Source organism: Myxocyprinus asiaticus, chromosome 2 (assembly GCF_019703515.2).
Source record: "Myxocyprinus asiaticus isolate MX2 ecotype Aquarium Trade chromosome 2, UBuf_Myxa_2, whole genome shotgun sequence".
Classification (NCBI taxonomy): domain Eukaryota; kingdom Metazoa; phylum Chordata; class Actinopteri; order Cypriniformes; family Catostomidae; genus Myxocyprinus; species Myxocyprinus asiaticus.
The window spans coordinates 49,982,567-50,000,028 of NC_059345.1; the positions used below are offsets into that span (position 1 = coordinate 49,982,567).

The 17,462-nt window shown below is 38.5% G+C and overlaps 1 protein-coding gene across 3 annotated transcripts; it reads right to left on the bottom strand.

Moving 5' to 3' along the window:
• Positions 1-547: 547 nt before the first annotated feature.
• On the bottom strand, positions 548-14,462 carry LOC127411867 (TNF receptor-associated factor 6). Of its 3 annotated transcripts, XM_051647718.1 has the most exons (8): positions 14,411-14,453; positions 11,994-12,414; positions 10,752-11,038; positions 10,483-10,633; positions 3,412-3,564; positions 3,114-3,185; positions 2,895-2,972; positions 548-2,755 (listed from the first exon to the last, which is right to left on the bottom strand). In XM_051647718.1, the coding sequence occupies exons 3-8, from the start codon at positions 10,958-10,960 to the stop codon at positions 1,886-1,888; spliced, it is 1,533 nt and encodes a 510-aa protein (XP_051503678.1). In that variant the 5' UTR covers positions 10,961-11,038; positions 11,994-12,414; positions 14,411-14,453; the 3' UTR covers positions 548-1,885. The 3 variants fall into 3 exon arrangements, with proteins under 3 accessions (XP_051503678.1, XP_051503669.1, XP_051503686.1); XM_051647709.1 differs by lacking the exon at positions 11,994-12,414 and having other exon boundaries at positions 14,411-14,462; XM_051647726.1 differs by lacking the exons at positions 11,994-12,414; positions 14,411-14,453 and adding an exon at positions 14,244-14,380.
• Between the last annotated feature and the right edge of the window lie 3,000 nt (positions 14,463-17,462).

Consider the following 17,462-nt stretch of genomic DNA (forward strand, 5'->3'; position numbering starts at 1 on the left):
TAAACTTCTGACTTCAACTGTAGTAAAGATATGTGCCAAATATAGTCACAAAGAATATTCAGTAGAAAGGGGAAGTGTGAGATCAATTTAAAATAGCCGATTTAGTGTTTATGTGTAGTGGACTGTTATACACACGTGGTTTAATTGTGGCATATTTTCAAGTTTAATTGTGTTCCGCTTGCATGAAATGTATTCTGCTTATCTCTCCGTCTGCAGGGTCAGAAGTTGACAGTCGGAGAGATGGCTCTCCTCAGCTTTAGGAATCTGGTCCTAATGAAGCTCTCTCTAGGTGACCTGCTGCGCGAGAAACTGTCTCTCGTCCCAGCATCTATAACTGCAATCCCATGCTAAATGACTATCTGTTTTACCATCTCTATTAAGTCCTTTCTGTATGTATGTGTGTGTGTGTGTGTGTAGGGAATCTAGGGACCCAGAGGCCCCTCAAAGGAATATTGCCAACTTGAGAGTATGGTGGCGCTAATGGTCACCCCCTATCTATGGAACTGCAGGTATACAAGTAGGAAACCCAAAATTCAGGATAGCCTAATCTGACCAAAACATTTTTATTTGTCAGCCATCATCATAACATACTTTAACTTGTCAACAGAAGGTACAGTCACTACCCCAAAAACAAAACAATTCTAGAGTGTAATATGTAAACCATACAGATTTCTATGCGTTCAATTACAAATTTGACTCCCTCACATTCTTCAAGGCTGCACTTAACAAAGCAACACAAGAGCACAAACCAACCACCCTGAGATAAGGATTACTCATTACATCTCTGAAAGCTCTTTGCTGTCCCCCGTACTGGAACAGGAAGGGGATGTGTTCCTAGAGTGAGTGGGAAAACTACGATGTCTGTGTGACAAATGCCCATTCTGTCATCCAGCTTTCTTTCTGCTACAAGTTGGGTGTATTCTGGTATGGCCGATAGCTGTCAGACTATTGATGTGACATGGACACATCTCTGACAAATGTTCTGTGAGGTTTTGGATGAGCTTTTTTTTTCTTTTTTTTTGTCACAGATGAAGCATGAAGCAGAAAACATCTGACAATCATTCATTACAATAACTTATAAATTCAAATACAAACGCATGTAAGAGCAATGTCCAGTGGAGGATAAAAAAAATAAAAAAATTAAGTAAAATTATTTTGTCAGATTTCCAGTGTCAACACACATACCATGCAAGATTACCTTACATTATTACATCCGATAAAAAAGGATATGCATTCCTATTGATGTTATCCTGTCAAAATTGTACAAGTACACAGAACATATGCACATGTAAGAAATCCAACCATGAAACCATATCTTGGTTCAAAGTCTAAGCTTAAAGAAGCACAACTTATAGTGAAATTGAACATTGGTGGTAAGACTAAATGAATTTTAACATTGTTCAAAGAACATGATGCACTGGATTTAGTAGAACTGTAGTACTGTGCTCTGCTGATCTGTCCTTATGTTTAAAACTGGTCATGACTACACAATATGTATTTCCTGCATAATTTACAGCAAAAAGTTTATTTTATTCGAGTCTCATTCAAATAACAAGACCTACTGTTGAGTTGCTGGGTCAGATGAGATTTGCAGTTTATTGTAGTATTGTGAAAAAAATGGGATATAACACTTCGCAAAAGCAGCACCATTAATGTTCCTACATCCTTTAGCTTAGTTTTTAAGCAATTCAGTGATTTTGCTGATCACACAGGTGGTTGTCCATTGATTGCTTTGCACTGAAATGCTTTTGAGAAACATCTATATCAAACACTTTTCACAACAGTAAAAACTAAGTAAAAACATTGGTGTGCAACAGAGTCTAAGAAAGTTTGGCAGTGTGTTTGTGTATGAGAACTTAAAAATGCAGGAGGACAGTGTAGGAAATTAAAGTGAGGGTTCTGGGCCCCGAGGTTGCACGCCCTCTCTCCTGAGGCTGGCGTCGAAGTGTGGTGTAACCTCACAGCGCACTAAGAGTACGTCCTCTTTCACAAAGCCACGCTGCCGCAATACCTGTAGGTGCAGGAAAGTGACGTAGCCAAACCCCTTGGGGTTGCGCTGCATGGTGGGCCTTTGGAAGGCCTGCAGGTCAGGCTTGGTCTCCATCACTTCCACATGGTGCTGCCCCTCGACCTGGTCCAACACTGCCAGCCGGATCGTGCCCTGGAAGGGCCAGGAGAGCTGGCTGTCAAACTCACCCTGCATAGTGTGCACGAAAAGTGAGATATAATTGGAGCAGCGGGGGGCGCTGGGGGTTTGCAGGTGTAGCCGAAGGCAGAGTTTGTACCCCGGCCGGCCAGTGTAGAAAGGTGGGCTGTGAAGGACTACGGGTTGACCAGCTTCCTGGCTGCGCAGGTGGGCCGAAAAGTTCTCCAACCGCCACACGTAGACGCCTTGGTACTGCTGGGCTTCCAGCTCTCGGGTGGCCTCCTCCAGTGAGCTCAGCTTACGACGTAGCTCCGTGAGCTGGGTTTTCTGCGTCTCATTGTGAATACACAGTTCACGGATCTGTTGGTCTTGACGCACCAGCCGGCCTTCCAGCTCCAAGACCGTCTCCCGCAGGTTCATTAGCTCCTGGTTGCAGTTGCAAGGTTCTACAACCCTGGAGGATGCGCCACGTTCATCTGACGAGGAGCTGCCAGCAACTGATGACGTTAGGCAGCTATTCAGAGTCTGGCTGCGCAGAAACTCGGCCATGTAACGCATATGCATCTGTGTAAATTCCTGCATGTGTTGTGCCAGTTCATTTCTCGGCATCTAAAACAAATACATGTGCAAAGAAATCACTTACATTCCTAAATGATATGCAGTGACAATAGTGTACTGACAAGTAAAAGTGGTACTTCACTGAGAACTAAAAGGGAAGTAGCTTTGGAACATGAATCACGTGCCCCACCTTTTCACGACAACCAAAAGTGCTGAAAGTACAGGCTACAGGAGCTTTGAGACAATCTGTGTCACAGTGCAACGCCAACTGAAACCAATACACAAAAATTACATTCAGCTACATAGTTCCACACTGCCAGTTTTATTATTATTATTATAATAAAAAAATAAAAAAAATAAGAAAATTCATTTACAGGCACAATTTATAGTGATATTTCCTCTGACGCACCTGATCCCGAATAAGCTCCATTTCACAATAGTTACACACTGTACTGGCAAAAGGACATGTCTGTTCATGAATCTACAAGGAAAAAATAAAGTTTCAGACACCAACGCAACATCCAACAACACCAAACACAAAAAAGGCTACTTACATCAAATACATTCTACTAAAATATAATCAACTAAAATCCCCATTAACAATTTTAAAATGCCTACTAACAACCCAATAACCTAGTCATTAGGCTGTATTTTTTTAAGTCATTTTAAACAAATCCAGTATGTGAACATGAAACAAAGGTTTTCACCTGTTTGTCAGCATATACAAAGCTCCCTGCGCAGTTAGGGCAGGTCATGAGTCGCTGTAAGCACTGCTGGCTCTTGTGTTCATCCAGATGGCTCTTCCGAACAAACTCCTGACACTGAGGGCATGGCACCGTGGCAAACTTACACAAGTGTTTCTGAGGGAGAGAGTAACAACACAGATTAAAAATAAAATAAAAAATGACACCATGACAACTGCAATTCAGAAAGGTAGTTCAAGACCACTGACTTATGTGTTTGAAATGTCTTGCGAAAGAAGATCAATTTGTGACCTGCTCCAGCATTTTGGCCCCATTTACACTTTGCATTAACATTATTTTCATATACGGATAGTATCTGTATAATTTTTAACTGTATTGCATTTACACCTTGCAGTCAAATGCATCTCCACTGTGATCGGATAAAGATTCAATCAAGTTACATATGCAAAATAGAAAACGCTACTTACATATTACATCTGAGTCTGTGGTAACTGAAAATTCTCCATCTTCAGGCTAATTTTAAAATGCTGATGGATAATTCAAATACTTTCCATCACTTTAACAGTCAGGGTTTCTCCTTCATTGAACATTTCTTGGCATCCACCAAAGCTAAATTTCAGGTCGACGAAGCAAATTTAATAATATTCATCTCTCGTTTAGCACTTTGTAAGTGCTAAATATGCTTCTCATATAAAACCAGGGTTCGCACAGCTTTTTAAGAGTGAAATTCAAGCACTTTTCAAGCATTTTCAAGGTACCTAAATCTTCTTTTTCAAGCACCTCGAAGCTTTAAATATTATCCAGTCTAAAACTTACTTGACAAAAATGCAAGGATCAAAAAGCATCCTCTGTGATTTAAAACATTGTCCAATCTATACAAATTTAAGTTTCAAGAATTATTTTAATCCCACAGACAGCTAAGACTGGAATCCTTAAAGGTGCACTCAGTAATTTTTCCTCATTAAAAACGTTTTACTCCTAAAGACATGAATTGTAATTTTGCAGCATCTCTATATATTAAATCATAACCACTAACATGAGATAAAGACTCCAGTTATATCAGTCACCTTATAAAAGCTGTTTTATTCTACGTGGAGAGGGTCCCTTCATGGGGGCTGCCATGTTAGAATCACATGACCAGTCGAATACTACTCGCTTAATCTCAGTAACAGAACTCTTATTGGACACTTTCACTCATTGATTAAAGAAATCATGAATGACTGTGAAAAGTACATTTCTACAACGGCATCTAAAAGGCTGAAAACTATTGATTTTGAATGATGCTGCATCCAGGCCACAAGGTGTCAGTGTAAGTCCAAGATGACACAAACACAAAAGTTACTGATTGCACCCTTAATATGATTACAACTGGTAATCTATAGGGCGTGCATTACTATGGGGGAAAACAAGTTCTGGTTTCTGTAGTTAGTTATTCATTTCCATGTGGAAAATAAAAATAAATAGGTCTGGCTATTTTTAAAGAAAGCTTGTTTGTGTGTGTGAGTGTGTTTACTTCAAATAAAAGCAAAGATTCTACAACTGATATTTTGTGGACTTCAGTTCGGCTTTCAACACCATCATCCAAGCTATTCTCCGGACTAAATTAAACCAACTCTCTTTTCCCACCTCTATCTGTCAGTGGATCACCAGCTTTCTGACAGACAGGCCTTTGAACATATAACACAGCTTATCAGCAATAAAGGATTTCTGCAAGTATAAAATAGTCAAATCATGTTTTCCACTTAATGAGTTCATGGAAGAATAATATTCATCATAAATATAAATTAGTGTTAATTCTATTAAAATCGGTATAAAATGTACCAACATATCAATCCATAGCTAATGAATAAACAACATTTACCTACAAATTACACTAAATGGTTTAATGTAAAATGTCATGCAGGTACGTCCGCGATAACTCTTAAGAGATTTAATTAGCAAACTGTACTATTTTACTGTAATATAATATTGAATAATTATTATTGAATATGTTAATTTTATTGTAGAGCAACAGCAGTCGTAATTTCATTACATTCACGCAGCATTGGTCCTACATTTTTTTTTTTTTTACTGTAAACTGAAGACATTTGTATTTCTTGTATTTTTATTTATTTTGTTTTTTAAATATGCTGATTTACAATGTGGTGAAATGCCACCTCCTCCTCTTCTGTGCCCCAGTGTCACATTATTACAAGAATGTTTTGAATTACGTAAACAAAGTGTTTTTGTAGCACTTTGCATACTCAGTGCATGTTATAAGAAAAACGCACAGCAGACTAATAGCGAACCAAACTCAGAACACTCCAGAGAAGGATGGAGTTTGTGTGGGTTGTTCGCTGTTTGTGAGCCGCTGAGACTGTTGAAAACACTGGCCGTGCTTGAACCATCTTAATCCAGACAATACGTAGGCCTACATTTATTTAATGAAATTGCATTCTTTTGGGGGGTTTAATAAATTGCACTGGGCCATATCGCGGTTACTATTTTATTTTGAATTATTTGACTTTGGATTATTTTGATTATATTCTCAGCCATACATTTAACATATTGAATTTATCACATTCGTTGACTTTCTGCCCTACTTTTAAGTATTCATGCGATACAAGGCTACATATTGATTGTAAATGATTCCAAAGAAAATTCAAGTTAACACAATCTTTGTCTCAGCTTATACCTTCAGAATGTCTGATAAGTGCTAAGCCAATATTTCCGATATGGAGCTCTAAGTAGGGCATCAATTTGGCCAGTACCAGCCCTTCTCCTCCGCATAGAGATATTTTAAGTCTCTCTTTCAGCCAGCTGTCAATGAAACTGCACTCCTGCATTTGGATGGAAGCAGTAGATGCAGGTACAATTTCTTTGGTGCCAATCTACCACAGTGGAGACGTGCAGTACTTCAGTGTGCGCTCAACAACAAAGCAAGATGCGGAGCAGCGCATGTGTTCTCCCGCGCTCACGAGACACCCCAAATATAACTGTATAATATCTGTTTTAAATTAGAAATAATTGTAGATCTTTTATGACTGTCAACAACCTAAGCATTTTTAAGGAGCATATTAAACATTCAAGCATATTTCAAACTGTGAAAATCGAGCATTTTCCAAATTTTCAAGACTCTGTACAAACGAAAATGAAGCCTGGTTTTACGCGAGTTCCGTGCGAGCCACAGAGTGATAAGAAAACAGGAGCGAGTGGGGATTTCAGGAGAGAGACGAGATATTCCAAGTGTATTCTACTGGAATAATTAATGTGATATTGTTCATTGTTCGGGTGACAAGATTGCAAGATGGCAGTGTCTGCGGTGTTCTTCAATTGCAATTGCAGAATAAACAGAAAAAGGCAAGAAGAACCCACAACACTGCACTTTAACTACAGATTACTGGTAACAGAGGTAGCGTAACCTCATCACATAATTAACCCTTTAAGCTCTGAAGGTGTTTTTAAAGTTTTCCTGTTTCAGTGGAATGCCCAAAATTAAAGGCTTCTAACTCATAAAAATAAAATAAAAAAGAGGGTCAACTGTTTGGTATCATTTTAAAGAAGACTTTTTAATGTTTTTAATGATATAGATGGTGATAAATTATGAGAATCTTGGCCTAAGAAACTGCTGACAAATCACAAAACAACTTGAGCAAAAAATTTACTTTTTCTGATTTGACATTATAAATCTCAGGGTGTAAATAAGGTAGCTCCGAAAAACTAGCTCCAAGTGTCCTAAAGCCTCTCCAAACAAATAAAACATAATAATTGTACATAAGAACAAATTACACATATAAATACAACACATGCAGTCATGAGTAACGAGATCTGATTCAGTTCCATTCTGTCATTTGAGTCATCATGTTACTTGGTGCTATCTCCTGGTAGCCAAATGTAATTAGAGTGAATGATCCTCTCTGCCCATATTTGGATGATTTCCACCTCTAGTTGCAACAACCTGAATCCTAATACAAATAGTTTAGCATTTCATGATGCTGAACAATGTACTACATCATTTCCAATGAAGTCATCTGATCCAGGAAAGCTAACGCGTTTTTAGCCAGATAGCACATTATATGCGGTGTGCACATTGTGCTTTGTGTGGATTATCTAATGATCTATGTATCCAATTACATTGTGTGTGGGCTCATTTTAAGGGGAATCCCCTCCTCTAAGTAATTTCATGTGATATTTTGCAGTGATGTGATCTGATTTCTTCTATTTTTCATACTAAATTGTTTTAGACCATCAGACAAGATAACATAAAACAAAGGCAACCTGAGTAAACACAAAATACAGTTTTCATATATATTATACACAGTACTGTGCAAAAGTCTTAGGCACTTAAGATGTTTCAAAACAACATTTGTCTTAAGATGGTTATTTATATCTGCTACTTTAGTGTGTCAATAGGATACACACTAAAGTAGCAGATATAAATAAGGAACATACATTTTATACTCCCAAACTTTACTTTTGCAAATAGAATAGAATAGAATGAAAGAACAGGGAGCCCTGCAACAGATGTCATGTAAGTAGGAGAACTGGTGCTGTTTTAAAGGCAAACATGTTCACACCAAATATTGATTTAGCTCTTTTTCTGTTTACTGGACTTTGTATGACATGAATTGATTAATGAAATCTATTTATGTCATTATTTTTGTAAGAAATCCTCACTTTGAAAGTTTTTCACAAGTGCCAAAAAAAAAAAAATAATAAAATATATATATATATATATATATTATATATATATATATTATATATAATGTTTTTTTTTTTTTAAGAAAAAAAGTTATCCAACACCTATATCACCCATGTGAAAAGCTAACTGACCACTTAAACTTAATAACTGGTTGTGCCACCTTTAGCAGCAACAACCGCAACCAAACGCTTCCAATAACTGGAGATCAGTCTTTCACAACGCTGTGGTGGAGTTTTGGCCCACTCTTCTTTGCAAAACTGCTTTAGTTCAGCCACACTGGAGGGTTTTCGAGCATGAACTGCCTGTTTAAGGTCCTGCCACAGCATCTCAATCGGGTTCAAGTCAGGACTTTGACTAAGACACTCCAAAACTTTCATTTTACTTCTTTTGAGCCATTCAGAGGTGGACTTACTCCTATGCTTTGGATCATTGTCTTGCTGCATAATTCAGTTGCGCCTGAGCTTCAACTCACGGACTGTTAACTGGACGTTCTCCTTTAGGATTTTCTGGTAGAGAGCAGAATTCATGTTTCACTCAATTATTGCAAGTCACCCTGGCCACCATGCTTGACCGTAGGTATGATGTTCTTTTTGTGGAATTCTGTGTTTGATTTATGCTAGATGTAACGGGACCCCTGTCTTCCAAATAGATCCACTGTCGACTCATCAGTCCACAGAAACATTCTCACAAAAGGTTTGAGGATCATCAGGGTGTGTTTTGGCAAAATTCAGACGAGTCTTAATGTTCTTCTGGGTTAGCAGTGGTTTTTGCCTCTGGATGTCATTTTTGGACAGTGTTTTTCTGATAGTGGAGTCATGAACAGTGACCTTTATTGATGCGAGAGAGGCCTGCAGTTCCTTGGATGTTGTCCTTGGCTTTTTTTTTTGTTACTTTCTGGATGAGTCGTCACTGTGCTCTTGGGTTGGCGACTTCTGGGAAGGTTCATTACTGTGCCAAGTTTTCTCCATTTGGAGATAATGGCTCTCACTGTGGTTCTTTGGAGTCCCAGAGCCTTTGAAATAGCTTTGTAACCCTTCCCAGACTGATGTATTTCAATCACCTTTTCCCTCATAATTTCTGGAATTTATTTCAACCATGGCATAGTGTGCTACTGGGTGAGACCTTTTAGCCAACTTCACGCTGCTGAAAAATTTCTATTTATGTGTTGATTTGAACAGGGCTGACAGTAATCAGGCCTGGGTGTGTCTAGTCCAGCTGAACCCCATTATGAATGCAGTTTCATAGATTTGGGGATTTAGTAACTAAGGGGTTAAATACTTTTTCACACAGGCCCAGTAGATATTGGACAACTTTTTTGCTTCAATAAATAATATTATTATTTAAAAACTGTATTTTGTGTTTACTCAGATTGCCTTTATGTTAGATTTAGTATGCAATATACACAAAAACAGAAGAAATCAGGATAGGGCAAATACTTTTTCACAGCACTGAAGGTTCTGTTTATAAGTTATAAGCAAAACCGTGGCTTATAAGCAACACTGGTTTACATGTAACTTGTATTTTAAAGACATGTACTTGGCTATTACTCACTATATTTTTGTCTGCAAGAAAAGCAAATAAGCTGTATTCTACTCTTTGAAAACTTTACAACAACATATGACACAGTTATTTGATCAGTTTGATGTTTTTACTGATTACAATAATATGTACAATGCAAAATTATTAATAAATTATCAAAATGGATCACTTCTGATTTGTCTGCATATTTCAAAGCACTTGTTCAGTTTTGGTCATAATGCCTGCATGCATTATAAAGTAGAGCTTCTAAGCTTTAAAACGATACCTATTTTGCATTGGTCAAGACAATAGTTATTCATATTTTTCTCTGTGGGCCCAAAGGGTTCATTACTTCCGTAGTAGTATCCGGATAACAAAAACACATCTGCATTTAAACCTTCTTTGAATGTGGTCAGAATACATCCCGACCTCCTCCAAATGTAGTTTCAGTGATCGTATAACGATCCGATCACAATAAATATTGGGTGGATTTACAGCTGTCATTTAATGTGGTCAAGTGCTATCCAATAGCGATCCGATCACCAAAAAACGCATGTTAACGCAAGTTGTAAATGAGGCCTTTGATTCACTTTGTCTAAGAAACACATTGAGTTTTTGCACTAAAGTAAATATAAGAGCCTTCTAATAATATAATTATGTTTCTACTCCAAACTGCTGGCGAGATATAATCAATTAAATGATGGTTAAGACTTTATTTTACTTGAGTGCATAAAACTCAAACTTTGTTTCACAGTCAAAGTGACTCAAAATGATGGAGCAGGTCACATTTACTCCATGTAGATGCATTGCTTTTATTTGGATCTATTTGTAACCCACTGAAAATGTCCAGGAGATTAAACAACAAAGAAGTTCACCTCCAAATGCCGTAACTCCATTTTATCAGTGCACCCTACATTAGGGCACCGGACAGTGAGTGACAGGATCTCTCGATTTGCAAAGTTATCAAGAAAGAGTTGTTCCTCTAGCAGCACCTCATTGTCAACTGGACATTTCTGCCCTGTATCCCTAACAGGCAGAAGAAAGGGATTCAAAAAAACGAATTTTGAAAGTGAAAACACAATGGACAAGTATATGAACACTTTTAATTTGCATGCTCTCAAACGATTCTGCAAAAACCACTAACCTGATAGACTTCTTGATGCACGAGTTGCAAAACCGATGTCCACATGGTGTCTGCACTGCTGACCTGAGACCCATCAGACAGATAGGACATTCATACTTGCTCTCTAGAGGAGGATCAAACTCCACATCATAGCCTTGCTGGTCTGGTGGGATACTAGATGAAACACTGATGGTGGAGGGGTTTTCTGTCGGGGTTTTCCCTTTCTCCATTGCCGCCGCACAACTGGAGTACTCGCTGTCAAAGCAGTCACCACCAAGGCTGGACTTCTCTGTATCACTTCAAGCCATCTGTAATCACATCAAAAGAGTGCCATGGTGACGAGAGAACATATGAGCCATGTTTCACAGCTTCTGGCACATTCATTTTTATTAAACAAACAGATTTCAAACTTTTATTACTTTTTGTTATACACTCACTGAGCACTTTAGTAGGAACACCTGTACACCTATTATTCATGCAATTATCTAATCAGCCAGTCTTGTGGCAGCAGTGCAATGCATAAAATCATGCAGATACAGGTCAGGAGCTTCAGTTATTGTTCACATCAACCATCAGAATGGGGACAAAAATGTGATCTCAGTGATTGGGTGTGGCATGATTGTTGGTGCCAGTGTGACTTGGAAACCAGGCTTTCATTATTTATTTTGGTTCTTTTCAAATGCCTTTTGTGTACAGATGTAACTCTTTTCGCCTTGTACCAGAACCAATCAAGTTGTCCAATCAAGCTGTAATTTTGCCAAATGATGCAAGAAGTGTGAAAATATTATTTATCTGTGTGTATTTAGGATACATAAATGTTACCAATAAAATTAGCCTTGGTATGACAAAGGAGATCATTTCAAAAAATGCTAAATGTGTCATTTGAATCACCATGGAATTCTATTTAACACAATATAGGTGAAAGGTCGCCCCAGAAGTGCGTCCTTTCACCTCGTTTATTTGTGTTGTATACTAACAAGTGCCAGAGCCAATATGAGAGGTGTCACATCATTAAGTCTGCTGACGATTCAGTGATCGTGTCTCTCCTCGGTGATGATCCTGATAATGGTCTTGTAATGTCAGAATTCACTGACTGGTGTAAGTAATCCTTTCTGGACATTAATGTGTCTAAAACTAAAGAGATGACAATAGATTATAGGAAGAATAGTAAGAATCCTACGGTCATCTCTCCTGTAGTAATTAATGATCAGGCCATTGAGGTGTGTATAAATATCTTGGCATTGAAACTGTTGACAAGCTGACCTTTGAGTCTCATGTAGATGCTGTGTGCAGAGAATCCCATCAGCGCATGTACTTCTATCGTAAGCTTCTAAGTTTTAATGTTGACAACACCTTCAAGAAAATGTTTTATTCTTGTTTTATTGAATCTGTTCTCAGGTTTTCTTTTATAAGCTGGTATGGGTCACTCAGCCTCAAAAATAAAAATACATTGAAGGGCATCGTTAAAGTGTGCAGCAAAATTGCAGGCAAGACCTATTTGTACAAGGGCAGGTCAGTGAAGAAGGTCCAGTCAATTCTGGCTGATTCCAGCCACCCCCTGTTTAAGAAGTTTAAGGGTGTGTTCACACTTGTAGTTCAGTTCTCTTGGTCCGGACCAAAAAAGAAAATTAAACATTTAGTCCTGGTTCGCTTAGCGTTCACACTGGCATTTTTAACACCGAACCTAAAGATACAAAACAAAAGGCACAAGGATAAGGTCACAACTTTATTGGACAGCTTTTATGACGTATATTTTGCAACGGAACTTGCCGAACATCCAAAACAATGCTGGCTGCTGGGCTAAATACGCTCGTTGGATTTATATATGTATATATGGTGGTATTTTTACCAGCTGAGAACAAACGAAGAGCTAATAAAACGTGTAAAGGAGTCAAAACAGCGCCAGGAAGTCCTCCGCTGCACACACAAACGAAGATATGCTGCAAGGACGGCTGACGGCAGTTCCGATGCCTATACCAAACTGTAATCGGCAACATAGCTCCTATGATGAGAAGAACCAGGTATGCTTGAGGCCAGTATTAGGCAAATTACTTCCTGTTTTTGGTCCATTTAGACGTCTTTGGTCCATGTTGCGTTCATAAACTATATGGCCAAAAGTTTGTGGACACCATATGTGCTTGATGAACATTTGATTTCAAAACCTTAGGCATCAATTTCCCCCTTTGCTGTAATAACAGCTTCCACTCTTTTGGGAAGGCTTTCCACTATACTGTATGTAGTAACATGGCTGCAGGGATTACTCTCATTCAGACACAAGGCTATCAGTGAGGTCAGGAACTGATGTTGGTTGATGGGACCTGACTTACAGTTGCTGTTCCAGTTCACCCCAAAAGTGATCAGTGGGGTTCAGGTCTGGGCTTTGTGCAGGACCAGTCAATTTCTTCCACACCAGACACAGTAAACCATTTCTTTATGGACCTCACTTTGTTCACAGGGGCATTGTCATGCTGGAACAGAAAAGGGCTATGCCCAAACAGTTGCCACAAATTTGGAAGCACACAAAGCCCAAGCCATTACATAAAGAAACATTAAGGTTTAATGGAGTGACCAAATTTGTTAATTAGAAGGGGGTGTCCACAAACTTCTGGCCATATAGTGTATATCAATTGATCCGCACCAGAGTTCGTTTGGAAACGGGCTGAGACCCACTATTCAGGTGGTCTCAGTCCGCTTGTTTGGGGCGCACCAAGGTTCGGATGGCAGCATTCAAATGAACTGCAGTAACAGAGCAATCGCACCAGAGTTCGTTTTAATCGAACCAAACCTGCCGAGTCTGAACACACCCAAAAACTCTTTTGTTCCAGCTGCCGTTGGTTTCTCAAATAATTCAACTTGATTCATATGTTGTAATTAATGTTTATTGGTCTTGTAATTATCATTTTCTTTCCCTGTTGTATTTATTATTGTTTGTCTGATGGCTGTGTGTAGTTACTGCTGTCTGTCCAACAAATTGCCCCTTGGGGATAATAAAAATTACCTTGATACAGAATGTGAGATGTGCTGGAAATGACACTGTGGTGGGAATTTTCATGACTTTCAAAAAGTGACAACAACAAATCACATGAATCTCCTGAGATGAACATACACTGTTGCACATTGTTAGAAGAAAAAATGTTTTTTTGTGTGGAATTTTTTTTAAGACGTCCACAGTGCTAAAAGTGCCCTAAATGGAAGAAACACAAAACGTTAATCCGAAGTGAAACATGATTTATTTCACATTAAACTGCTCACTGCTGGGCGGGGCTGAGTCGTGGGAGAAACTTCACTCTTCCAACAAGTTATCAGAATGTTATTTAATATATATATATATATATATATATATATATATATATATATATATATATATACACACACACACACACACACACACACATATATTACTGCAAAACACCCGAATCACAGAGGACAAAAGTAATGAAACGTGTACTTTTTAATGCCCCGAGTTAATTTCCCACGTGAGATAAAGTGAGTTAGCAGGCAAAATCAACCAACCAGACACAACAGCCGACGGTTACATCAGCAAGTCCAACTTTCCTGTCGTCGGTGACACAGACAGGTTTCAACCCGACGTTATCAATATCATAAACCCATACACATCTCGGTATGATATACATTTTAATTTGAACCCCGGTCCTTCGTAAAACGTTTCATTTACATACCTTCTGTCGGCCCGGCCTCGCTGTCTACTACCTCTTCCTGAATCAGAGCAGCGTCACTAGGTCAAGCGACCAGTCATAACACTGATCTCAGATCAGCTTTCGTCTAGCGAATCATCGCGAGAGTCAACGCAAGCACTTGGAGCTCAGTGGCTCATCTGGTCGCAGATCGGCGGATACATTTAATAGATTTTAGATTTTAAAGGCGCGTTTTGCGATGAATTCTACTGAGTTGAATATTGTAATCCACAGGGGAGCGCTGCTACCTATGATTTATTGAATGAAATTATATTTTCATTGAGAGGGAAACGAGTGAAAAGTGCTCTTTCTGCAAACGGCAATAAACGTCTCTCGTGATAGAAAGTATTTAGAAATGTTATAGTAACACTTTACAGTATTGCGTTCGTTAAGTAGTACTTTTTTTAGCTGTTGATGTTAATTTCCTTATATATTTACTTTTTGTTAACATTAATGCATTATGAACTAGCATGATCAAACTATAAGAACAATTGTATTTGTATTAACCAACAGTAACAAAGATTAATAAATACTGTAAAAAAATATTTTGTCCATTGTTAGCTCATGACAGCTAATGCATTTACTAATGTTAACAAATGCAACCTTATTATAAAGTGTTTCCAATGTTATTTAATGAGAGATGTTCATATGACATATGAATTGTATTTGGCACATGCACAGCAGTTGTACACTTTCTCATTAAATAATAAGATGAAACTCATTGTTTGTATGTTGCATAAAATTGTAAACGTGCATTTAAAGATACCCGAGGATGCTTGTGAAAGTGAAACTATCACAGTCAGAAGAATGACTTAAAGCGTTAAAGGAATAGTTCACCCAAAAATGAAAATTCTCTCATCATTAATTCACCCTCACCCATCCCAGATGTGTAGGACTTTCTTTCTTCTGCTCTACACAAACAAAGATTTTTAGAAGAATATCTCAGCTCTGTAGGTCCCTAAAATGCAAGTGAATGTTGAGCAAAACCTTGAAGCTCCAAAAAGCACATAAAGGCAGCATAAAAGTAATCCATACAACTCCAGTATTTTAATCCATGTCTTCTGAAGCAATCCAATAGGTTTGGGGTGACCAAAATGTAACTACATTTTTCACTATATCATGACATCAGTAGTCTCCTTGGCGATCATTATTTCAAGCTCGATTACACTACCTAGTGCCATCTGACGCTCTGTGCATGCATCACGCACTAGGAAGTGTAATCGAGCTTGAAATCATGATTTTGCCTAGAGACTGCAATGGCAAGATGTACAGTAAAAAAAAGGAGTTACATTTTGGTCTGTTCTCACCCAAAATCGATTGGATCGCTAAACACTGGTGTCTTTTGGATTACTTTTATACTGCCTTTATTTGCTTTTTTGAGCTTCAAAGATTTAGTCACTATTCACTTGCATCGTATGGACCCGAAGAGCTGAAATATTCTTTTAAAAATATTTGTTTGTGTTCTGCAGAAGAAAGAAAGTCATACACATCTGACTTGGTATGAGGGTGAGTAAATGATGAGAGAATTTAAATTTTTGGGTGAACTATCCCTTTAACGTGCTTTGTGACAACCCAACTGTTTATTTACTGTAATTTTAAGATGTCACATGTCACACTCAAATGTGGGAGTAAATCTCACCAGGACTTGATGTCAGACTGCTGAAATTAAACATATTGTAACAAAATTAGAAAATGGGGAAAAAATATTTAGATAACTATAATTGAGCCTACTTGTTTATTATATGGTGTGCTCAGAATGTGAATCACTTTCTTGAGTCAACCCTTACATATGTATTTTCTTAGGTAAGTGTCCAGTATTGAAATGACAAGAGCATTGACCAGGAGCTGTGATGCACGTTGAGACAGGTATAGTCAGATTTTTCTGATGTTGTCAAGTGTGTATCTATGTGACTGGGCAGACATTGAAATGTAGCTGGTTATCTAATCAAACACTAGCCCCAGTTTTCTAGCTGATGTAAGTGTTGTTGAGCCAAGCTGTATGGTGATACACTATTGATGTTGTGGTCAACTAATATGCTGGGAGGGATGATGACGAGTTTCCTCAGCACAAGGTTGAACTGATTGTAGCTTTCCATCACCCAGGCCAAGATGTTGGCAGGCAGTGATGGATAATGATATTATGGGATCTTCAGGCTTGATTGACAGCTAGTTTTGTATCATGTGAAAAGTAGTAATAGGAAAAGTCAGGGGCCTTTATGATTAGGTCTAGTGAGGTCATGTATATCAAGAAGAGGAGGGGGCCAAGCACTGTTCTGTGAAGAAGGCAAGGGCATAGATTTGGCTTGAAAATTGAGGGGTTGCAGTGTGAAGCATTCACCCATTTTTCCATCGATCATGGTGTAAATTATGGGGGGATGTACTTGCTTGTTTTGATTACTGGGAGGGTTTCCCCACCCCACTGTCATCACCCAAAACCTGAAAACCTTGAAAACCTCTGCCCTGAGGCACCCTGGTGGTTAGTGACTTGGCTGTGTCCCAAATGCACTGGGCACCTACACTATACACTTTGCACTCAGCCATGTAGTGTATGAATTTTCAAAGTGTATACTGTCCCAAATGGAACTGTTCCATTTTACTACATGCAAGCATTCGCCATTTGGCGGACAGGTCTAGTAAGACCTGATGATTTAGAGGTAGCTCTCGCCAACTGCAGGGTTTTAGTGATGGGTTTCCCCTGTTTGCTACATTCTGGTTAAACTACAACTTGCCAGTCTATATATCTAGCTATGAGTAATGGCCATTTTTTATTTTAAAATCTTAAATGTTAACTTTTGTCTTTGTGTCGTCTTGGACTTACAATGACACCTAGCAGCTTGGATGCAGCATCATTCAAAATCAATAGTTTTCAGTTTCAGTTGCCATTGTAGAAATGTAATAGTCAGCCATGATTACCAATGAGTGACAATGTCAAATAACAGGACAGTTACTGAGATTAAGCGTGTAGTATTCGGCTGGTCATGTGATTCTAACATGGCAGCCCCCATGCCTCCATGTAGAATAAAACAGCTTTTATAAG